Source organism: Heterodontus francisci, chromosome 13, assembly GCF_036365525.1.
Source record: "Heterodontus francisci isolate sHetFra1 chromosome 13, sHetFra1.hap1, whole genome shotgun sequence".
Lineage (NCBI taxonomy): Eukaryota > Metazoa > Chordata > Chondrichthyes > Heterodontiformes > Heterodontidae > Heterodontus > Heterodontus francisci.
Genome location: NC_090383.1, coordinates 64,656,995 through 64,681,576, shown reverse-complemented (window position 1 = coordinate 64,681,576; position 24,582 = coordinate 64,656,995). Strand labels below are relative to the sequence as shown.

The following is a 24,582-nucleotide window of genomic DNA, read 5'->3' as shown; positions in this document are numbered from 1 at the left end:
GATAAGTTAAGTGAGCGGGCAAGAATTTGACAGATGGAGCATAATGTGGGGAAACGTAAGGTTTTCCACTTTTCTGGAAGTAACAGAAAAACAGAATATTATTTAAATGGACTGTAGAATGCTGCGGTACAGATGTCTTTGTACATGAATCGCAAAATGTTAGCATGCAGGCACAGCAAATAATTCGGAAGGCAAATGGAATGTTGGAATTTATTGGAAGGGGGATGGAGTTTAAAAGTAGGAAAGTCTTGTTACAACTGCATAGGGCATTGGTGAGACCACACTAGAATACGGTGTACAGTTTTCGTCTCGTTTAAGGAGGAATATATTTGCATTGGAGGCAGTTGAGTATGTTCTCTAGGTTGATTCCTGGGATGAAGGGGTTGCCTTATGAATAAAGGTTCAGCAGGTTGGGCCTACACTTACTGGAGTTCAGAAGAACAGGAAGTGATCTTATTGTAACATAAAAGATTGAGGGGACTTGCCAGGATAGATGCTGAGAGGATGTTTCTCCTTGTGGGGGAATCTCGAACTAGGTGGCACAGTTTCAAAATAAGGGGTCTCTCATTTAAGACAGAGATAAGGAGGAATTTCTTCTCTCAAAGGGTCGTTAATCTTTGGAATTCTCTACCCAAGAGAGCAGTGGAGGCTGGGTCATTAAATATGTTCAAGGATGAGCTAGTTAGATTTGTGATCTACAAGGAAGTAGGTAAAGGGGTAGGGGGGCAGGGAGGAAAGTAGAATTAAGGCCATAATCTGATCAGCCATGATTTTATTGAATGACGGAGCAGGCTTGAGGGACCAAGTGGCATACTTCTGCTCCTATTTCTTAAACTATGTTCTTAAGAGATGGGTGTTGCAGACATTGTAGTTAAGGAGCAGGAGTGTAAAATATTGCATGGTATAAATAAATAAAAATATTTAGATAGAGAGACCGGGGGGCGGGGGGGGGGGGGGGGGGCTTGAAATTAAGGTATTTACCATCTTTGAAAGTGGATAAATTACCAGGCCCAGATGAAATTTATCCTAGGGTAAGAGAATCAAGGGAGAAAATAGCGAGGGCTCAGACATTCATTTCCCAATTCTCTCTGCAACAGGCATGCTGTCGAAGGACTGGAAGACTGCTAACATTGTACTGTTGTTTAAAAAGGGATAGACCGTGTTATCAAAGGCCAGTGAACCTAAATTTGGTGGTGGGCAAATTACAGAAAAAAATTTATGAGGGACAGTGTAAATAATCATTTAGAAAGTCACTGATTAATCAAAAGCAGTCAGCATAGATTTGTTTGGGGAAGGCAGTGTCTGACTAATTTGATCATATTGTTACGACCGAGGCAGGAGGCGTGCACTGTCTTTCTCTAGTTCTACTTCTCCACTGGTCACAACATATATTTGAATGTTTACCCAGCTTTTGGTACAGCCAATTATATACTCTTTTATGTCAGAATAAAATCCAACAACCAGGTTTCTTTAATGAACAACATTATTAATTTATTATAAAACAAGACTTAATCAGTAAAGATGCAAAGCATTAACACACATACTGAAATACAAAAGTTTCCTTTTAAATTAGCCCAACACACACAAGTTAAAGAAAAAATAAAGAAGTTTTCTCTGCAGAGATTTCTTTATAAAAAGCCAAAAGGTACTCTGGCCTAATACTTGTTAATTCTTGAAGGAAGAAAGAATAAGATATGCGCAGTTCTCCGCTGGCCTTTTTCAGTCTGGTATGAATACTTGTATACGGCTGTCACTGGGATCTTTTTTGGAGTAGTTCTCTTCAGGCGATGCCAAGGATTAGGCTGGCAGACTTTCCAGGAGAAATATGGCATCAGGGGCTTCAGTTAGCACACTGGATTATCAGGGTTTCTCAGAGGTGGAATAAGGATGCTGGTGGCTGCTCTCTTAGCAGGATGACCCCAACTGATTCAAAACAATATCCAAAACAAAACCAACTCTTGACCACCATAAATCTTAACATGTCACTTCTCTGTAAACAACTCCCCTAGTCACCAAGGCGCTCGCGGTTTACTTAGCTTAAGGCCTGTGACTTCCAGTAAGTGTGTTTTTAAACAAAGTCCCAAAGTCCTTCCAGTGACCTTTTTAATAAAAGCCCAAGTCCAGCAGCTCCTCTAATATTTCTACAGACCTTTACATACAAGTCATCAAAAAATATTAGAACAAGGAAACACCTCCATCCTTGAAATGAAACACCATTTTTAAATGCTTTCATTGCAAAGTGTGAGAAAGAAAAATATGAAAAAACTAAACCAGATTGACACATTCACTCTTTACCTGTAATTAACAGTTATGCCCTGTATCATCTTTGTATGCATAACTCAAAACAAAGTTAAATTTTAGACAAAGCATCAGCAATTACATTATTTTCCCCCGCAATGTGGATAATCTTTAAGTGATACGGCTGCAATAGTAAACTCCATTCTGGTTTTTGAATTTTTCTACAAAGGCTAGGGGGTTAAGATCAGTGTCAGTGTCTTTCTGAAGTCGTAGCAGGCATATATTTCAAAATGTTTAAGAGCTAGTAGTAAGCCCAGAGTTTCTTTTTCCACCATAGAGTATCTCTTTTGGTGTCAATTTAGCTTTTTGGAAAAGTATCCCACTGACCTTTCTATGTCCTATTCATCGTCTTGTAACAGGACTGCACCGACCCCAGGTCACTAGCATGAATTGCTACTTTGAAGGACTTAGTAAAATTTGGGGCAGCCAACATGGTTCATTGATGAAAATGGCTTGCAGCCTCTCAAAAGATACTGGACATTCTCCTGACCCATTACCTTGGCTTTCTTTTTTTGTAGCAAATCTGTCAATGGAGCAGTTATAGTGCTAAAATTTGGTACAAACTTGTGGGAGAAACCACACATCCCCAAAATCCTCATGATTTCCCGTTTAGTCTTGGGGGCAGGGAACTCCTTCAATGCTTGCACTTTTGCTGTTCTTGGCAACACTTGTTCTTGCCCTACTATATGCCCGAGGTAGGTTACCTGCACTTTCGCAAATTCACTTTTGGCAAGGTTTGTCACCAAATCAGCCAACTGTAATTTTCTAAACAGAACTTTCAATTGTTCCAAGTGGTCCTTCCAAGTGTCAGCGTATACTAGCACATCAAGGTACAGTTAGGAAAACTGGCTACAACTTGGTTCATTAGTCTCTGGAAAGTTGCTGGGGCACTTTTTAACACGAAGGGTATCACTCGGCATTGGAAAAGACCATCTGGTGTGACAAAGGCCGATATTTTTTTTAGCTCGGGGTGTTAAATCTACTTTGGTGAGAAATGTGGCACTGTCAACTCTGTCAATACAGTCGTCCAAGCGAGGAATTGGGTAGGAGTTTGCCTTTGTTACTGCATTAACCTTTCTGTAGTCTATGCAAAATCTATTTGAACCATCAGGCTTAGACACTAACATGACAGGGGAACTCCAGCTGCTTTGACTGGGTTTAATTAGGTGTTTTCCAACATGTATTGGATTTCTGCTTTTACTTGGGCCTGTTTCTCTGGACCTAAGCGATAAGGATGCTGTATTATAGGAGAGGATTCTCCTACATCCGCATCATGTATGACTAAGGTTGTACATCCTGGTTTGTCCCTACAGACTCCTTTAAAATGCTGTGAGTAGCCTTGTTAGGTCTTCTTGTTGTTCTGCATCTAAATATGAAGGCACAGTGTCCAATCTCCCTTACAATTCAGTATTAGCTAACCAGATAGTAGAAGGTTCAACTTGAGAATTGTCTAGGGCTCCTTCTGCCTCATCCTTACTATCCCTTTCATCCTTCACTGTCCCTACTACCTGACAAATCTGTTCTTGCTTAAGTCTCCTCCTGACAGTGATATTGTTTCAACATATTGATGTGACACAGCCGATTCTTTTTCCGGCGACCTGGGGCGTCAACCAAATAATTTACTTTACCAATCCTTTTGACTACTCTATATGGTTCACTGAACCGTGCTTTCAACGGTTCACCCTGTAAAGGCAGTAATACTAACAACTCATCCCCTGATTGAAATATTCGGGTCTTGGCATGCTTGTCTGCCTATTTCTTCAAAGTTGTTTGGGAAGTTTTCAGGTGTTCCTGAGCCACTTTGCAGGCTTTCGTGAGCCACTCCCGGAACACGGATACATAATCTAACATGGAACATTGGTCCTTCTGCTCTAAAAACTTTTCTTTGATTAATTTGACAGGACCTCTTACATCATATCCAAAAACTAATTCAAAAGGACTAAAACAGGTGGACTCATTAGGTGAATCCCTAGTAGCAAACAGAAGAAATTTCAGCCCTTTATCCCAATCATGGGGATATTCATGATTGTATGCCCTGATCATCACTGAGGGTCTGATGGTACCATTCTAAAGTCCCTTTGCGTCTATGGGTGGTAGGCTGAAGACTTTAACTGTGTTGTACCTAAATTACTGATAACTTTCTGAAAAATTTGAGACATAAAATTGGTACCTTGATCCGGTTGGATCTCAATCGGTAATCCATATCGAATGAAGAACTGGGTTAACTTTTCCACCACTACCTTAGCAGAAATTGCTTGCAAGGGAATGGCCTCTGGGAACCGAGTAGCCACATCCATAATAGTGAACATATATTGATGTCCTGCTTTTGTTTTCGGTAAAGGTCCCACACAGTCTACCATCACCCTACTAAATGGTTCCCCAAAAACTGGTATGGGAATTAGAGGTGCCAGTTTTCCCATAATCTGGTACGTATGGCACTTTTTACACAACTGCACCATGTCTTTGTAAAGACCGGGCCAGTAAAAATGTCAACTTATACGTGATTGGGTCTTCCGGATCCCCACATGTCCCGCTATGGGCTATCCTTAATATTTTCTGGTGATACTTGGGTGATTCCACTACCTGGTCAACTACCGTCCATTCTTCGTCCGCAGATCTGTGAGGAGTGAAACAGTATGTAGATAGTCCAACGAGGGATGGGGCCATTCTGGACCTGGTATTGGGGAATGAGCCCGGCCAGGTGGTCGAAGTTTCAGTGGGGGAGTACTTCGGGAGCAGTGACCATAATTCCATAAGTTTTAAGGTACTTGTGGATAAGGATAAGAGTAGTCCTTGGGTGAAGGTGCTAAATTGGGGGAAGGCTAATTATAACAATATTAGGCAGGAACTGAAGAATTTAGATTGGGGGCGGCTGTTTGAGGGTAAATCAACATCTGACATGTGGGAGTCTTTCAAACGTCAGCTGATTAGAATCCAGGACCAGCATGTTCCTGTGAGGAAGAAAGGCAAGTTTCAGGAAGCTTGGATACCACGGGATATTGTGAGCCTAGTCAAAAAGAAAAAGGAAGCATTTGTAAGGGCTGGAAAGCTAGGAACAGATGAAGCACTTGAGGAATATAAAGACAGTAGGAAGGAACTTAAGCAAGGAGTTAGGAGGGCTAAAAGGGGTCATGAAAAGTCATTGGCAAACAGGATTAAGGAAAATCCCAAGGCTTTTTATACATAAATAAAGAGCAAGAGGGTAACCAGGGAAAGGGTTGGCCCACTCAAGGACAGAGAAAGGAAACTGTGTGTGGAGCCAGAGGAAATGGGTGATGTGCTAAATGAGTACTTTGCATCAGTATTCACCGAAGAGAAGGACTTGGTGGATGATGAGCCGAGGGAAGGGAGTGCAGATAGTCTCAGGCATCTCATTATCAAAAAGGAGGTGGTGTTGGGTGTCTTGCAAAGCATTAAGTCCCCAGGGCCTGATGGGATCTACCCTAGAATACTGAGGGAGGCAAGGGAAGAAATTGCTGGAGCCTTGACAGAAATCTTTGCATCCTCATTGGCTACAGGTGAGGTCCCAGAGGACTGGAGAATAGCCAATGTTGTGCCTTTGTTTAAGAAGGCTGGCAAGGATAATCCAGGAAATTATAGGCCGGTGTGCCTTACGGCAGTGGTAGGGAAACTATTAGAGAAGATTATTCGGGACAGGATTTACTCCCATTTGGAAACAAACGAACTTATTAGCGAGAGACAGCATGGTTTTGTGAAGGGGAGGCCGTGTCTTAGTAATTTGATTGAGTTTTTTGAGGAACTGACGAAGATGATTGATGAAGGAAGGGCAGTGGATGTTATCTATATGGACTTTAGTAAAGCCTTTGACAAGGTCCCGCATGGCAGACTGGTACAAAAGGTGAAGTCACACGGGATCAGAGGTGAGGTGGCAAGATGGATACAGAACTGGCTCAGTCATAGAAGACAGAGGGTAGCAGTGGATGGGTGTTTTTCTGAATGGAGGGATGTGACTAGTGGTGTTCCGCAGGGATCAGTGCTGGGACCTTTGCTGTTTGTAGTATATATAAATGATTTGGAGGAAAATGTAGCTGGTCTGATTAATATGTTTGCGGACGACACAAAGGTTGGTGGAGTTGTGGATAATGATGAGGATTGTCAGAGGATACAGCAGGATATAGATCGGTTGGAGACCTGGGTGGAGAAATGGCAGATGGGGTTTAATCCGGACAAATGTGAGGTAATGCATTTTGGAAGGTCTAATGCAGGTGGGAGGTATACAGTAAATGGCAGAACCCTTAGGAGTATTGACAGGCAGAGAGATCTGGGCGTACAGGTCCACAGGTCACTGAAAGTGGCAACGCAGGTGGATAAGGTAGTCAAGAAGGCATACGGCATGCTTGCCTTCATCGGTCGGGGCATAGAGTATAAAAATTGGCAAGTCATGTTGCAGCTGTACAGAACCTTAGTTAGGCCACACTTAGAATATTGTGTGCAATTCTGGTCGCCACACTACCAGAAGGACGTGGAGGCTTTGGAGAGGGTGCAGAGGAGGTTTACCAGGATGTTGCCTGGTCTGGAGGGCAATAGCTATGAGGAGAGGTTGGAAAGACTCGGACTGTTTTCACTGGAACGACGGAGGTGGAGGGGCGACATGATAGAGGTTTACAAAGTTATGAGCGGCATGGACAGAGTGGATAGTCAGAAGCTTTTTCCCAGGGTGGAAGAGTCAGTTACTAGGGGACATAGGTTTAAGGTGCGAGGGGCAAAGTTTAGAGGGGATGTGCGAGGCAAGTCTTTTACACAGAGGGTGGTGAGTGCCTGGAACATGCCGCCAGGGGAGGTGGTGGAAGCAGATACGATAGTGACGTTTAAGAGGCATCTTGACAAATATATGAATAGGAAGGGAATAGAGGGATATGGGCCCCGGAAGTGCAGAAGGTGTTAGTTTAGGCAGGCATCAAGATCGGCGCAGGCTTGGAGGGCTGAATGGCCTGTTCCTGTGCTGTACTGTTCTTTGTGGTCTCCCCTTCCTCATCAGAATCCCATTTTTAATATAGTGACCTTCCGGAAATCCCTTTGCTTCAACCTCAGTTAGTACCAATTGTACCACTTTACTTAGCTCTGGATTGGCTTGCTGAGCCTTGATCAGAGAAGACTTATTAAACATTTTCTTTGGATTATCCAAATCCCCAAAGAAATTTTCAGATATTTAGCCATCTGTCTGTGGTGCCAATTTAACCTCCGACAATGGAAGTTGTTTACCTATTGCTCGGGTAACTACACATGAAGGAAAACCTCCTGGAACCTTTCCCTGCAACTGCTCTGTCTTCACTTGGTCTTTCCGTGATTACTGGAGAAGCCACTACTTACACTACGGCCAAATCATTTCCCAGGAGTAAGTCAACTCCATCTACAGGCAAACTACGGACATTTCCTACTGTTACAGACATTAGGTCACACTCTAGGTGCACCCGATACAAAGGTATGGGTATCTACTCCCCGTCGATACCATTCACTAAAACCTTGGCATTCAATGCGCTCTCTGGTGGAAATGTTATGCCTTTCCCCAGCAAAAGAGTTTGGATAGCTCCTGTACCCCTAAGTATAATTTATAGGTTTACCTGCCTCACTTGAGGGATAAGGAGAGACTTTTTCTTTTGACAAGAATTCCCTATAACTCACAGATATCTTGTTCATGCTCCCTGCACTCAGTGGTTTTTGTACTTGGCCTTACAGCTGCAGTCAGAGCTACAGCCTGATCTGTCGTACTCCCAGTTAGGGCCTGTTTCTCTGCATTGGCCTTGTATACCCCAACAAGTCCCATGGTTTACCCGCAACTTCCAGCATTCTTCATGAAGGTCTGCCACCGTGTGGCAATGGAAACACTTAGTCTTTCGGACCTCACTTCCACCCTGAGCGTCTCCTTTCTGGCCAGAGGAGTAGATCCCGGGGGATTCCCAGCTGTCCCTTCTTGCCCCCGGCTACTTGCCTTCCTTTCACCCTCTGACCTTCTATCCTTCTCGGGTTTGTGGGGGTGACAGACAAAGGGTTTGGGCTTGTAAACAAGTTCATAATCATCAGCAATCTCAGCTGCCTGTCTGGCTTTTGAAACCTTCTGGCTCTCTATGTGGGCTCTTACTAACAGACCAAGTGAATTTTTTAAATTCCTCCAGGAGAATTATTTCCCTAAGGGTCGTGGCCTTTACCTTTAGTGCCCGCATTCAATGATCAAAGTTAAAACCTCTCAAATTCTATACAAATCTGCCCAGGCTGTTTCCGGAGGTTCCGAAATTTCTGCCTGGAAGCTTCAGGGACTAGCTCATAAGCAGTGAGAATAGTCTTTTTGCCATCTCAATCTGCAGAAAGGTCATCGGAAAGCATGGCATGAACTTCATGAGCTCTGCCCATCAACCTGCTTTGTATGAGCAGTGTCCAGTTTTCTTTCGACCACCTCAACTGTTTAGCAAGCTTTTCAAAAATGCTCAAACTCTGGGAGGGCTTGCACAAACTTAAACAGCTCTCCACTGGGTCCTGGGTTGGGGTCAGTTCTTGCCTCACCAGAATTTTCACTGGAGTCAAGGCCACCCTTTTGTTTTAGTTCCAGCTTTCTTTAATTCGAATTCCCTTTCTCGCTCCTTTTCTCTCTCCTTCTGAAATGCTCCCTTTTTCATTTTGTTCTCTTGCTTCCTTTTCTCTGTCTTTTCCTCTTTCAAGTTCAATTTTTTCATTTATTTTTCTCTTTCACGTTCAAGCTGCTTCATCTGCAACTGAATTCTAGCTAACTGAACTGAACTACCATCTGGATTGCCTATTCCTTCTTCCAATTTCAAATGCTGTGCTATTACCTCAATTATGTCTACTTTCTTAGCTCCTAGTTTTAACTCTAACTTTCTGGCAATTCTTTTAGCCTAGGCTTGGTTAAGTTTTTCAAATCACTCAAGGATAAGTCCTCGCTCCCCAGAAAGGTCGAAGCAACTGACAAAGTCATCTGGTAGTGTAAAATTCACTCTAATGCACATGAAATCGGGTGTTTTCCTTTTCAATTATTATTACCCCACTTACAACTGCACGTAGTTGGCTTTGGGTGATCCCACACAGAGCCCTCAATTATATATTACGACAGAGGAGGGAGGAAAGCACTATTTCTCTTTAGTTCCACTTCTTCACCGGTCACAACATATATTTAAATGTTTACCCCAGTTACCGATACGGTAAATTATATACTCCTTTTATTTCAGAATAAAATTCACTAATCAGGTTTCTTTAATAAACAAAATTATAAAACAAGACTTATTCAGTAAAGATGCTAAGCATTAACACAGATTGAAATATAAAAGTTCCCTTTAAAATTAGCTCAACACACACATATACACACACATGCACACACACAAAGGTTAAAGAAAAAAAATCAACAAGTTTTTTCTACAGAGATCTCTTTACTTAAAAGACAAAAAAATACTTTGACCAAATACTTGTTAATTCTTGATGGAAGAAAGGACAAGATATGCATGGTTTTCCACTGGCCTTTTACAGTCTGGTGTCCGGATACTCGTAGATGGCTGTCACTGGGATCTTTTTTGCAGCGTACAAACATACGAATTAGGAGCAGGAGTAGGCCACTCGGCCCCTCGAGCCTGCTCCGCCATTCAATAAGTTCATGTCTGAACTGATTTCTCCACATTACCACCTACCCCCGTTAACCTTACACCCTTTGCTTATCAAGAATCTATCTACCTCTACCTTAAACATATTCAAAGACTCTGCTTCCACCGCTTTTTGAGGAAGAGAGTTCCCAAGACTCACAACCCTCAGAGAAAACGTTTCTCCTCATCTCGGTCTTAAATGGGTGACCCCTTATTTTTAAACAGTGACCCCTGGTTCTAGATTCTCCCACAAGGGGAAACATCCTTTCCACATCCACCCTGTCAAGACCCCTCAGGATCTTATATGTTTCAATCAAGTCGCCTCTTACTCTTCTAAATTCCAGCAGATGCAAGTCTACCCTGTCCAATCCTTCCTCGTAAGATAGCCTTCCCATTCTAGGTTATCAATCTATAAACCTTCTTTGAACTGCTTCCAATGCATTTACATCCTTCCTTAAATAAGGAGACCAATACTGTACACAGTACTCCAGATGTGGTCTCACCAATGACCTGTATAGCTGAAGCATAACCTCCCTACTTCTTCCCCTCGCGATAAACGATAACATTTTATTAGTTTTCCTAATTACACGTGGCACCTACATACTAACCTTTTGCAATTCATGCACTAGGACACCCAGATCCCTCTGCATCTCAGAGCTCCGCAATCTCTCACCATTTAGATAATATGCTTCTTTGTTATTCTTCCTGCTAAAATGGACAGCTTCGCATTTTCCAACATTATACTCCATCTGCCAGATTTTTGCCCACTCACTTAACCTATCTATATCCCTTTGTAGCCTCCTTATGTCCTCTTCACAACCTACTTTCCTACCTATCTTTGTGTCATCAGCAAACTTAGATGAAGGGACTGAAGGTATAGTTGCTAAGTCATTCATATAATTTGTAAAAAGTTGAGGTCCCAGCACAGATCCCTATGGCACACCACTTGTTACATCCTGTCAACCAGGAAATGGGTCATTTTCTGTTAGCTAGCCAATCTTTTATCATGCCAATATATTACCCCCAACACCATGAGCTTTTATTTTTTGCAATAACCTTTGATGTGGCTGGCACCTTGTCAAATGCCTTCTGGAAATCTAAGTACAATACATCCACCGGTTCCCCTTCATCCTCAGCACATGTAACTCCCTCAAAGATCTCCAATAAATTGGTTAAACAGGATTTCCCTTGCACAAAATCATGTTGACTCTGCCTGATTACCTTGAATTTTTCTAAGTGCCCTCCTATAACGTCTTTAATAATCGCTTCTAACATTTTCCCTGAGACCGGTATTAAGCTAACTGGCCTGCAGTTTCCTGCTTTCTGTCTCTCTCCCTTTTTGAATAAAGGAGTTACATTCGCTATTTTCCAGTCTCGGGAATGTTGGAAAATTAAAACTAACGCATCAACTATCTCACTAGCCACTTCTTTTAACACCCTAGGAAGAAGTCCATCAGGACCCGGGGACTAGTCAGCCCGCAGCTCCAACAATTTGTTCAGTACCACTTCCCTGGTGATTGTAATTTTCTTGAGTTCCTCCCTCCCTTCCATTCCCTGACTTACAGCTAATTCTGGGATATTACTTGTATCCTCTACAGTGAATACCTGTTTAATTCATCTGCCATCTCCTTATTATCCATTATTAATTCCTCAGATTCACTTTCTATAGGACTAACGTTCACTTTGTTAACTCTTTTTAAAATATTTATAGAAGCTCTTACTATCTGTCTTTATATTTCTAGCTAGCTTTCTCTCATACTCTAATTTTACCTTCCTTATCAATCTTTTAGTCAATCTTTGCTTTTTTTAAAAAAAATATTCTGTCCAATCTTCTGACCTGCCACCCATCTTTGAGCAATTATATGCTTTTTCTTCAAATTTGATACTATCTTTAACTGTTTTAGTTAACCACGGAACACAGATCTCCCCCTTGGAATTTTTCTTTCTCACTGGAATGCATCTGTTCTGTGTATTCTGAAATATCCCCTTAAATGTCTGCCACTGCATCTCTATTGACCTATCCCTTAACCTAATTTGCCAGTTTACTTTAGCTAGCTCTGCTTTCATGCCCTCATATTTGCCCTTATTTAGGTTTAAAATACTGGTCTTGGACCCACTCTTCTTTCCCTCAAACTGAATGTAAAATTCAATCATATTATGATCGCTGCTACCCGGGGGCGCCTTAACTATGAGGTCAATAATTAATCCTAGCTCGTTGCACAATACCAGGTCTAGTATAGCCTGCTCTCTGGTTGGCTCCAGAACGTACTGTTCCAAGAAATTATCCCGAAAACATTCTATGTACTCACCTAGGCTACCTCTGCCTGTCTGATTTTTCCAGTCTACATGTAGGTTAAAATCCCCCATTATTATCGCCACACCTTTCTGCAGGCTCCCATTATTTCTTCCTTTATACCCTGTCCTACAGTGTGGTTAGCGTTAGGTGGCCTGTACACCAGTCCCACAAGTGACTTCTTGCCTTTATGATTTCTCATCTCTACCCAAACTGCTTCTACATCCTAGTTTCCTGAACTTTGATCATCCCTCTCTAATTGTGCTAATACCATCATTAATTAACAGAGCCACCGTTTCCTAATTTCTAGTCCTTCCTAAATACCATCTACCCTTCATATTCAGGTCCCAATCTAGGTCATCCTGCAGCCATGTGTGTGTAATAGCTATCAGATCACACTTATTTATTTTTATTTGTGCTATCAGTTGATCTGTTCTGTTTTGAATGCTATGTGTATTCAGATACAGAGCCTTTAGTTTTGTCCTTTTATTATTTTTGTAACCTCTAGCCTTCTCTCCTGATTTACTCTTAGATTTGTACTCCCTGTCCCTTCCTTTCACGATCTGTTTATCATTTCCCATATTAATACCTTTATCTCTTGCCTTGTCTCTACTCTTTGATTTACCACCTCTTCCCAACCTTGATCCCTTACCCCACTATTTAGTTTAACCCCTCTCCACTTCCCTAGTTATGCGACTCGCTAGAACACCAGCCTCAGCACGATTCAAGTATAGACCATCCCACCTCTTTCCCCAGTACTGGTGCCAGTGCCCCATGAACCGGAACCCACTTCTACCACACCAGTCTTTGAGCCACACATTAATTTTTCTAATCTTATTTGCCCGATGCCAATTTGCAAGTGTCACAGGTAATAATCCAGAGATTATTACCTTTGAGGTTCTGTTTCTTAATTTAGTGCGTAATTCCTCATACTGACTGTACAGAACCTCTTTCCTTGTCTTGCCTATGTTGTTGGTACCGACATGGACCACAACGACTGGATCCTCCCCCTCCCACTGTAGGTTCCTCTCCAGCCCTGAGCAGATGTCCCGAACTCTGGCACCGGGTAGGCAATACAGCCGTCTGGACTCTCACTCTTTGCTGCAGAGAACAGTGTCAATCCCCCTAACCATACTGTCCCCTACTACAACATCATTCCTTTTTTCTCCCTCCACTTGAACAGGTTTGAGGTTCTTTCAGCTTGTTTGGATGAGAGTGGGGGCTGCAGGGTGGATGAGCAACCTGAACATGGCACCATGATACAGGAAGCCATTGGACAATAGCAAAGGTTGAGACTCCTGCCCTCTGGGTCCCCTTACCTGCATCAGCTGCAGCTACATTCTCCTGTCCCTGACCAAATCAGAAGACCCTATCCTAAGGGGTGTGACTGCCTCCTGGTACAAAGTATCCAGGTAGTTTTCCCCCTCCCTGATGTGTCGCAGTGTCTGCAACTCAGCCTCCAGTTCAATGGCTCTGAGCCAAAGCTCTTCGAGCTGCAAACTCTTACTGCAGACGTGTTTGCCCTGGATCATACTGGCATCCACGAGCTCCCACTTGCTGAAGCCGTGACACCTGTCCTGCCATCCTTAATGTGTTTCAATTTACTTAATTATTTTATTAAATTATTTATTTTATTTTCCTTTTTTTATATATTTTATGGAGCTTACCACTAGTTCCTTTACTATTTTAAAAGTTAGGATTAGAATCAACCTTAACTACTGACCAGATACTCACCAAACAGCTAGCTTCATCCCCAACCAATCACCTACCTGCTGGCCTGTGATGGCACACTTGATTTTCTTTGAAGGGCTCGTTCCACAGAACTGTATAGGATACTGGACAGGCTCGAAGACAGGCTAGGATACAGGACAGGCTCGACGATAGGCTAGGATACAGGACAGGCTCCACGATACTGGACAGGATCAAGGATGGGATAGAAGATGGGATAGAACAGTTCTCTTCAGGCAACACGAGGATTAGTCTGGCAGACTTTCTAGCAGAAATGCGGCATCAGGGGTTTCAGCTCTCACACTGGATTCTCAGTGTTTCTTAAAGAGGTGGAAAAGGATGCTGGTGGCTTCTCTTAGCAGGCTGACCCCAAATAATTCAAAACAATATTCAAAACGAAACCAACTCTTGACCTCCATAAATCTTGACATGTCATTTCTCTGTAAACAACTCCCCGAGTCACCAAGACTCTTGCTCTTTATTTAGCTTAAGGCATGTGACTTCCAGGAAGTGTGTTTTTAAACAAAGTCCTTCCAGCGACCTTTTTAAAAAAAAAGTCCAGCAGCTCATAGAAACATAGAAAATAGGAGCAGGAGTAGGCCATTTGGCCCTTTGAGCCTGCTCCACCATTCATTATGATCATGGCTGATCATCCAACTCAGTAACCAGTTCCCGTTTTCCCCCCAAATCCTTTGATCCCTTTAAACCCAAGAGCTATATCTAACTCCTTCTTGAAAACAAACAATGTTTTGGCCTCAACTGCTTTCTGTGGTAGCGAATTCCACAGGTTCACCACTCTCTGGGTGAAGAAACTTCTCATCTCAGTCCTGAAAGGTTTACCCCGTATCCTTAGACTATGACCCCTGGTTCTGGACTCCCCCACCATCGGGAACATCCTTCCTGCATCTACCTTGTCAAGTCCTGTTTGAATTTTATAGGTTTCTATGAGATCCTCCCTCACTCTTCTGAACTCCAGCGAATATAATCCTAACCGACTCAATCTCTCCTCATACATCACTCCCGCCATCCCAGGAATCAGTCTGGTAAACCTTGGCTGCACTCCCTCTATAGTAAGACCATCCTTCCTCAGATAAGGAGACCAAAACTGCACACAATATTCCAGGTGTGATCTCACCAAGGCCCTGCATAATTGCAGCAAGACATCCCTGCTCCTGTACTCGAATCCTCTCACTATGAAGGCCAACATACCATTTGCCTTTTTTACCGCCTGTGGCACCTGCACGCTTACCTTCAGCGACTGGTGTATGAGAACACCCAGGTCTCGTTGCATATTCCCCTCTCTCAGTTTATAGCCGTTCAGATAATAATCTTCCTTTTTTTGGTACCAAAGTGGATAACCTCACATTTATCCACATTATACTGCATCTGTCATGCATTTGCCCACTCAACTTGTCCAAATCACCCCGAAGCCTTTCTGCATCCTCCTCACAACTCACCCCCCCACCAAGTTTTATGTCATCTGCTCCTCTCATATTTCCACAGACTTTTACACACAAGTCCTCAAAAATATTAAAACATGGAAACACCTTCATAACAATATTTTTTGAGGAGGTAGCAAGAAGGGTCGTTGAGGGTAGCGCATTTAATGTAGGCTAGATGGATTTTAGCAAGGTGTTTGACAAGGTCCCATGAGTGGCCAGAAAATAAGAACCCAGGGGATCCAAGGACAAGTGTAAAGTTGGATCCAAAATTGACTCAGTGGCAGGGAGCAAAGGTTGATGGCTCACAGGTGTTTGTGACAGGAAAGCTATTTCCACTGAGGTTTCAAAAGGGCTCAGTACTAGGTCCCTTGTTTTTTGTGGTACCTATCAACGATTTAGACGTAAACGTAAAGGGCATGATTAAGAAGTTTTCAGATGATACAGAAATTGCTCGTGTGGCTAACATTGAGGAAGAAAGCTGTAGACTACAGAAAGGTCTCCACGGACTGGTAAGGAGGGCAGAAAAGTGGCAGATGGAATTCAAACGGAAGAAGTGTGAGGTAATGCACTTGGGGAAGGCTATCAAAGGGAATACACAATAAATAGTAGGATGCTGAGAAGTGTAGAGGAACAGAGGGAACTTGGAGATCCCTGAAGATAGCAGGACAGGTAGATTAGGTGGTTAAGAGGGCATATGAGATACTTTATTAGCTGTGGCATAGAATATAAAAGCAGGGAGGTCATGTCAGAACTGTATGAAACACTAGCTAGGCCAGAGCTAGAGCGCTGTGTATAGTTCTTGTCACCACATTCCAGATTACATTAGAGATTTATAAGGATGTTGCCAGGAATGGAGAATTTGAGCTATGAAAGAAAATTGGATAGGCAGTGATTGTTTTCTTTGGAACTGGAAGGGAGATTTAATTGAAGTGTAACAAATTATGAGGGACCTAGGTAAGAGTGGATAGGAAGGGCCTATGTCCCTAAGCAGAGAGATCAGTAACTAATTGGTAGAAGGTTTAGATGGGAGTTGAAGAAAGTTTTTTTTCACTAAGAGGGTGTTGAAGGTCTAGAACTTACTGCCTGAAAGGGTGGTAGAGGTATTTAAAAATACTTGTATATGCACCTGAAGTGCCGTAACCTACAGGGCTACAGACCAAGAGCTGGAAAGTGACATTAGGCTGGATTGCTCCTTTTAGGCTGGCACAGACACGATGAACTGAATGGCCTCTGTCTGTGCTATAAATTTTCTACGTTTCTGTGAAGTAGCAGCTAACAGCTTCTTTCTCTCCCAAGACCGATAATAAGTACCTTGGGAAGAAAGATTGAACTGCTAGAAAGTAAGTTGTGCACAAAGAAAAGCCAACCAATAAATCCATCTTATTGTCTTCCTGTCAAATTCTGTTACTTAGATAAATTACAGTTGAGACTGAAAAAAGTAAATTGGAATTAAAACCTTGAAGCATGCCAAGAAACTGTATGGGACACTCCATTTCTTTGGCCTCCTTATCTCGAGAGACAATGGGTAAGCGCCTGGAGGTGGTCAGTGGTGTGTGGAGCAGCGCCTGGAGTGGCTATAAAGGCCAATTCGAGAGTGACAGGCTCTTCCACAGGTGCTGCAGAAAAATTTGTTTGTCGGGGCTGGTACACAGTTGGCTCTCCCCTTGCGCCTCTGTCTTTTTTCCTGCCAACTGCTAAGTCTCTTTGACTCGCCACTCTTTAGCCCCGCCTTTATGGCTGCCCGCCAGCTCTGGCGAATGCTGGCAACTGACTCCCACGACTTGTGATCAATGTCACAGGACTTCATGTCGCGTTTGCAGACGTCTTTAAAGCGGAGACATGGACGGCCGGTGGGCCTGATACCAGTGGCGAGCTCGCCGTACAATGTGTCTTTGGGGATCCTGCCATCTTCCATGCAGCTCACATGGCCAAGCCATCTCAAGCGCCGCTGACTCAGTAGTGTGTACAAGCTGGGGATGTTGGCCGCCTCGAGGACATCGGTGTTGGAGATATGGTCCTGCCACCTGATGCCAATTATTCTCCGGAGGCAGCGAAGATGGAATGAATTGAGACGTCGCTCTTGGCTGACATACGTTGTCCAGGCCTCGCTGCCATAGAGCAAGGTACTGAGGACACAGGCTTGATACACTCGGACTTTTGTGTTCCGTGTCAGTGCGCCATTTTCCCACACTCTCTTGGCCAGTCTGGACATAGCAGTGGAAGCCTTTCCCATGCGCTTGTTGATTTCTGCATCTAGAGACAGGTTACTGGTGATAGTTGAGCCTAGGTAGGTGAACTCTTGAACCACTTCCAGAGCGTGGTCGCCAATATTGATTGATGGAGCATTTCTGACGTCCTGCCCCACGATGTTAGTTTTCTTGAGGCTGATGGTTAAGCCAAATTCATTGTAGGCAGCCGCAAACCTGTCGATGAGACTCTGCAGGCACTCTTCAGTGTGAGATGTTAAAGCAGCATCGTCAGCAAAGAGGAGTTCCCTGATGAGGACTTTCCGTACTTTGGACTTCGCTCTTAGACGGGCAAGGTTGAACAACCTGCCCCCTGATCTTGTGTGGAGGAAAATTCCTTCTTCAGAGGACTTGAACGCATGTGAAAGCAGCAGGGAGAAGAAAATCATGGATGAGCTGGACATACAGCCAACAAAATCGGAACTCAGTGATGTCATTGATTCTCTAGCCAGCAGAAAAGCTCCTGGGAAGGACAGCATTACCCCTGAAATAATCAAGAGTGCCAAGCCTGCTATACTCTCAGCACTACATGAACTGCTATGCCTGTGCTGGGACGAGGGAGCAGTACCTCAGGACATGCGCGATGCCAATATCATCACCCTCTATAAAAACAAAGGTGACTGCGGTGACTGCAACAACTACAGTGGAATCTCCCTGCTCAGTATAGTGGGGAAAGTCTTTGCTCGAGTCGCTCTAAACAGGCTCCAGAAGCTGGCCGAGCGCATCTACCCTGAGGCACAGTGTGGCTTTCGTGCAGAGAGATCGACCGTTGACATGCTGTTCTCCCTTCGTCAGATACAGGAGAAATGCCGTGAACAACAGATGCCCATCTACATTGCTTTCATTAATCTCACCAAAGCCTTTGACCTCGTCAGCAGACGTGGTCTCTTCAGACTACTAGAAAAGATTGGATGTCCACCAAAGCTACTAAGTATCATCACCTCATTCCATGACAATATGAAAGGCACAATTCAACATGGCGACACCTCATCAGACCCCTTTCCTATCCTGAGTGGCGTGAAACAGGGCTGTGTTCTCGCACCCACACTATTTGGGACACTCCTTTGCTATACATTTTGTACCACTGTTATGGACAGGTGGTAAGGGGCGTGGGTGATTCCCACTGTTAACCTCCCAACTGACCATAATCGTGTTGTTTAAAATGAGTTAGCCTGAGTATTTTACTTGCCAAATAAATAGACAGTGACAGGTTTTCTTGTAGGTTTCGAACAGAAGATTAACTATTTATTGAACAATATTCATTCCCCGAAATATCTGTAACACCACTCATGCACACATTCACTCTCACATGCACTCTCAAGATAGACAGAAGGCAAAGGTTGAAAGTTCAAGGTATGATAGCTGTTTGTGGTTTACGGTACACCTGTTGAATCTTTTAATTAGAACAGACTCTTTTCAAAGGTACAGGCCTGAGTTGCTTGGAGTCTTGAATCTGTTGAGGTGTTGTAGATTTCTGGTGGTTAAGATTTCAGACTGAAGGTGACGGCCACTGTCAGTTCTCTGCTGCACCGGGTTGAAGTGTAGAATCATCAGCAGGGCTGCTTCTTCTTGTTAGGATGGATCTTTCCACAGTCCTTGGCTGGACTCCTTCTGTGAGCTTGTTGTGATTTCTCCCTCTCTCTCTCTCCCTCCAGAGGGTTGCCTTTTAAGGTCAAAACCCACCAGAGTTTTTGTTTGTTGACACAAGGCCTTCGCCCCTGGTATGACCACACAATGGACCAGGATGTGGAATCCATGGCTATCTACAGATGTCTGGATAGATCTAATACTGTTATGATGTGGCTACTTCACACCTTGTTGTTTCAGAAGATCCCATTCAATTCAGGAATGTCTCTTGATGGTTTCAGGGTGGGGGTAGTTGACACCTCTTAGTCTGGAATGTATCCTTTTGTCCTTTCGAGACAGTGAGACAGTTTGAATACACAGGCCAAGTCAGCTGACCTTCGGCAGCCAGCTTGCAACACACTGTCAATTTCAAAGATTCCACATTGAATGAAGTTTGTATCTTAAAAGTATGAATATGATGTGTCTTTACTGGGTATGACACCATGCTATTCCTTCTGATCCTCCATGAAGATGATGTACAAGTGCATATAAAGGAAATGTAGAATTTAAAGCATTTGATATTAAGTGCATGAAGTTGTTATCCCTTCATAATTTGGGGTTGGGATCCAAAGTATTAAAGTGCATGGAGGTGAATTAATAACAACTTCAGCATCACAGTACAGCAATGAACAAATTCATCCCTAAAAAATTAAAAGGTATAAAGTCTACTATGAGAATTATCGGTTGAGAACTGGTTTAACCGAAGTGATTGCTATAAGGTACACACTAGGAAAATTACTCACTTGACAGAAACCCTAATGAGCTGTCAACAGAAGATTCATTAGAAAAAGAGGATTCATCAGAACCTGAAGCAAAGGATTAAGGGATTTATATTCAAAATTTTCAAAACCAAATTTTGAGCAGGTACATACACACAAATCTCTGAACAGCCACAAACCTTGATATGCTGTATTTGATAATCCAGAACCTAATTACACTAACCATATTCTCAGAGAAGAAATGAGTTGCATTTATATAGCACAGAGCAACATGCCATCTTCAAACAAAGATATTCCTTGTAAAATCAGTAACTTAAATAGGTGACAGCCTTCGTTTTCTGGTAACAATCTTGCCTTGGAGTCAGAAGGTTGTGGGTTCAAGCCCCACTCCAGAAATGTGAGCACACAACCGACGTTGGGACTTCAACACAGTACTGAGGGAATGCTGGAAATATCGGAGGTCCTGTCCTTTAAACCGAGCTACCCTCTGGCGTCTCAAGTGGATGCAAATGATCTCATGGCACTATTCAAAGAGCAGGGAAGTTCCCCCAGTGACCTAGCGAACAGTTATTCCTCAATCTAACAAAGGTTATCTGGTCATTTATTTCATTGCTGTTTGTGGAAGCTTGCTGTGCACAAACTGGCTGGCACTTCACCCACATTACAAAAATGGCTGTTAAGCATCTGGGGATGTGCTTTGGTTGTAAAAGGCATTATGTGAATAAAAATCTTTATTTATAGTGGTTGTGCTAGTTCTGCTAAAACAAGCAAAAATTTATTCCATTGTCCCACTCTCCCCACAGTCCTATAGTTACCGCTGGTTCAAATATTTACCTGATTTTCCTCTAAAATGATCTCTACCTCAACCATTTCCTGTGGAAAATCTTTCCACACTCCAACAATTTGCAGAAATAAGTTTTGTCTAACTGCACTTCTCACTCTTAGTGAAGATTTTAACATTGTGATACCTTCTGCCTTGCCAATGATGCTATTAACCAGTGATCATATTAAGCAACTTTTGCTCTATTTATAAGGATCTGAAGACTCTTAAGGTTTAATGAGTATTTTGAACAGTCATAACACAGTAGGTGATCCAGGCTTAAGGAAGTTCTGGCTCCTATTTGAGAAACCTATTGAAGACAATGTAGTGCAGGAAATCTGTCTTACTTTCCACTGCTGGTGACAAGATAATAAGACAATGTGTTCTTTTCAGTGTGGCAAGGAGACAGTGGTTTTAATTATTACGTTGAAAGTACTTATTCTCATGCTACTTACATATACTGTCTTTGCTCCACGTGGAATAGATCCTTACTCTCCATGCTCTGTTCCAACAATGATTTGTTGTGTAGCATTAATGTCTGAATCTGGTTTAGCAAATGTCGGTTTTCTTCCTCAAGTTTCCCTTTTAATTGGCTCAGGAGCTGCATGGATATAGGATAAAATCTTTTAGAGACATATCCCTTCAACATATGCAAAATCTATGACTAAGACTAAAAAACAGTTGTATTATGATCTTAAAAAAAAACTTAATTGCAAAGTGACAAAAGGTTAACCAAGCGATATCAAAAGAATTCTTGTCTGTAGGCAAGAGCTTAAAAACTGAATACAGAACAAAAACAAAATTGGCTATTAATGTACATTTCAAATCTATAGCCATCCCTGCAATGAAATTACCAGCTTCACTGTTGTACTTTTACTGGAATTCAATTTACCTGACCAACACTTATACAACACCGAATGGGTGCATAACATGTCGTGGTTTGTGTTGGAACCAATGTGGCAGCAGTGTGCACCATCTACAAGATGCACTGCAGCAATGCACCAAGGCTCCTTAGACAGCACCTTCCAATCCCGCGACCTCTACCAACTAGAAGGACAAGGGCAGCAAATACATGGGAACACCACCACCTGCAATTTCCCCTTCAAGTCACACACCATCCTTATCTTGAACTATATCGCTGTTCCTTCACTGTCGCTGGGCCAAAATCCTGGAACTCCCTTCCTAACAGCACTGTGGGTATACGTACCCCAAATGGACTGCAGCAGTTCAAGAAAGCAGCTCACCACCACCTTCTCAAGGGCAATTAGGGATGGGCAATAAATGCTGGCCTGGCCAGCATCGCCCACATCCCATGAATGAATAAAAAAAATTGTTTATTGCTTACCACAGAGCTTACTTTTGCTCTCAAAACAACACCTCAAACTAGTGCTGGCTGGCTCTTCTTTATATATACATGCTTGAATACAATTAACTAATTAACACCCAACACCTGTTCATCCTATTACCTATCTATCATCCATTAACAGAACTTCAGACCCTAACAGGAAGGAGATAGAGGAACCAACTTGCAAGCAAAGTGCAGAAAGATGCATGAACTTTAGCGTAATTATAATTGGTTTCTTCAATTATTCTACTATAGATGGGGAAAAATATCAATATAAAAGGCAAAGAGGGGAAGGAATTCCTGAAATGTGCATAAGTGGACTTTCTTTTCAGTATGTTTCCAGCTCAATGAGGAAGGAAGCAGTGCTGGATCTAATTTTGCAGAATAAAATTGGACGAGTGGGAGAACATTTGGGAAATAGTAATCTCAATATCATTAGTTTAGAGTAGTTATGTAAAAATTCAAGGAAAAATCAAATGTGAAAACATTCAACAGAAGAAGGGTTAATTTCAGTGAGTTGAAAAGGGATCTGGCCCAGGTGGATTGGAATCAAAATTTGGTAGGTAAAACAGTAAATGAGCAATGAGAGGCTTTCAAAGAGGAGAAAGTACAGGTACAGACTGCACACATTGCCACAAGAGAGAAAGGAAAGGTGTCCAAAGCTAGAGATCCCTGGATGACTCAAGATGTAGAGATTGAAATGAAACAGGAAAAAAACCTTATGATAAATGTCAGGCTCATAATTCAGTAGAGAACCAAATTGAGTACAAAATGTACAGGGGAGAACTGAAAAAAGAAATAAAAGGGCAATGGGAGTGTATGAAAATAGATTAGCGAGTAACATAAAATTCTTTCAGAAACATAAAAGTAGCAAAATGATAGTCAAAGGAAGGCTGGGACTGATTAAGGACCAAAAAGATTTCTTTCTGGAGGCAGAGGGCATAGCTGAGGTACTAAATAAATACTTGGCATCTGTCATAAATGAAGAGGTTGCTACCAATGTCACAGTAAAGGCAGAGGTAGTAGAGAAATTGGATATGATAAAATAAAGAGGTACTTAAAAGATTGCCAGCGTTCAAAGCAGAAAAGTCACCCAGTCTATGGGATGTGTCTTCAGTTGCTGAGAGAAGTGAGGATGGAAATTGCATTGGATCTGGCCAGTGCTCCTTAGATATGGGACTGGTGTCAGACTGGAGGACTGCAAATGATATATCCCTGTTCAAAAAAGGGAACAGGGATAAATCTGGCAATTGCAGGCCAATTAGTCTAATGGTTACAGTGGAGAAACCTTTACCGATGTTAATCTGGGACGTATATTCGACAAAATTAGTTGGCACTTGATTGAGTTCGGTGATGAAGTAATGGAGGGTGGATGAGGGTATTGTGGTTGATGTCGTGCACTTTCAAAAGGTATTTAACAAAGAACCACGTATTAGACTTGTTAGCAAAATGGTTGTCCTTGGGATTAAAAGGGGAGCGGCTGCATGGATACAAAATAGGCTAAGGGACTGAAGGCAGGAATTATTGGTGAGCAGTTCCTTTTCAAACTGGAGGGAAATCTGGAGTGGGGTCGTCCAGGGGTTGGTGTTGGGCGCACTGCTCTTTTTAATATACATTGCCTCAGATTTTGTGGCCAGTGACTAAGGAACAACATTTGCCATTCACTTCATTGACAGCTGCGCACAGAGTTTTTGCGGGCTTTAGAGCGCAGACATGCTCTAATCTGGTATCTGATTCAGCATGCCACCCTCTACAGGTGATCTGCGGCATCTTTCAGCAGGATAAGAAACACAAAGCTCTTGAACCAATCAGACTGAAGAATCCTCACTGAGACAGATGGGCTGAATTTTCCTGCGGGCAGCAGGAACCCAACATCAGGACGACTTGTGGGTCCCAAGCCCACGCTTTTGTCAACATGCCTACCGGCACAACATTATGTAACTGGGCCTCTTAATTGGCTGCCTCTGCGTTCACCGTCCAATTAAGGACAGTAGGCAGGAGGCTCAATGAGAGGGCTCGCACAACTGGATGGTTGCAGTCCCACCAGGAGAGGCAGGGCTGCGCAGACAGAAAGGCAAGGAAACCTGCTGAAAATTTAAAATTAAAGGCAGCCCACAGTTGCTAGGGCCATGATTGTGGAGGACAAACCCCTCCACAGGATTGGCTTTTACTGCGGCTGCAGCCTTTTCATACTTTTGGCTCATTCATTGGGTCGGTGAGAGAAGGCACCAATGGCTGTCTGGGTTGCTGCCAGGAGGCCATCTTCAAGTTGCTGCCAACCTCCACACTCAGCGGGGGACCAGTCTGATGCTGGGAAAATGCAGTTGGCATCTGAAAATGGCCCCTAAGTGGGGCCTTAATTGGCTGACCACCTCTGTGGAGTGGGTTGCTGATTCCTGTAGCAACCTGCCCCTGGGAAAATTGCCTGGAGGCAGTACAGCATCGGATAGCTGTCTCAATG

The 24,582-nt window shown here is 43.0% G+C and overlaps 1 protein-coding gene across 9 annotated transcripts in view; it reads right to left on the bottom strand.

Moving 5' to 3' along the window:
* LOC137376405 (girdin-like) overlaps window positions 1-24,582 on the bottom strand; it is a 413,979-nt gene that overhangs the window by 67,564 nt on the left and 321,833 nt on the right. For all 9 annotated transcript variants that reach the window (XR_010976210.1, XR_010976209.1, XM_068044907.1 and 6 more), the window contains one exon: window positions 21,232-21,377. Coding sequence is in view for 7 of the 9 variants with exons in the window: in XM_068044907.1 (XP_067901008.1) it covers window positions 21,232-21,377 (146 nt within the window). In the remaining 2 variants the exon portion in view is untranslated. The remainder of the gene's footprint in view (window positions 1-21,231; window positions 21,378-24,582) is intronic.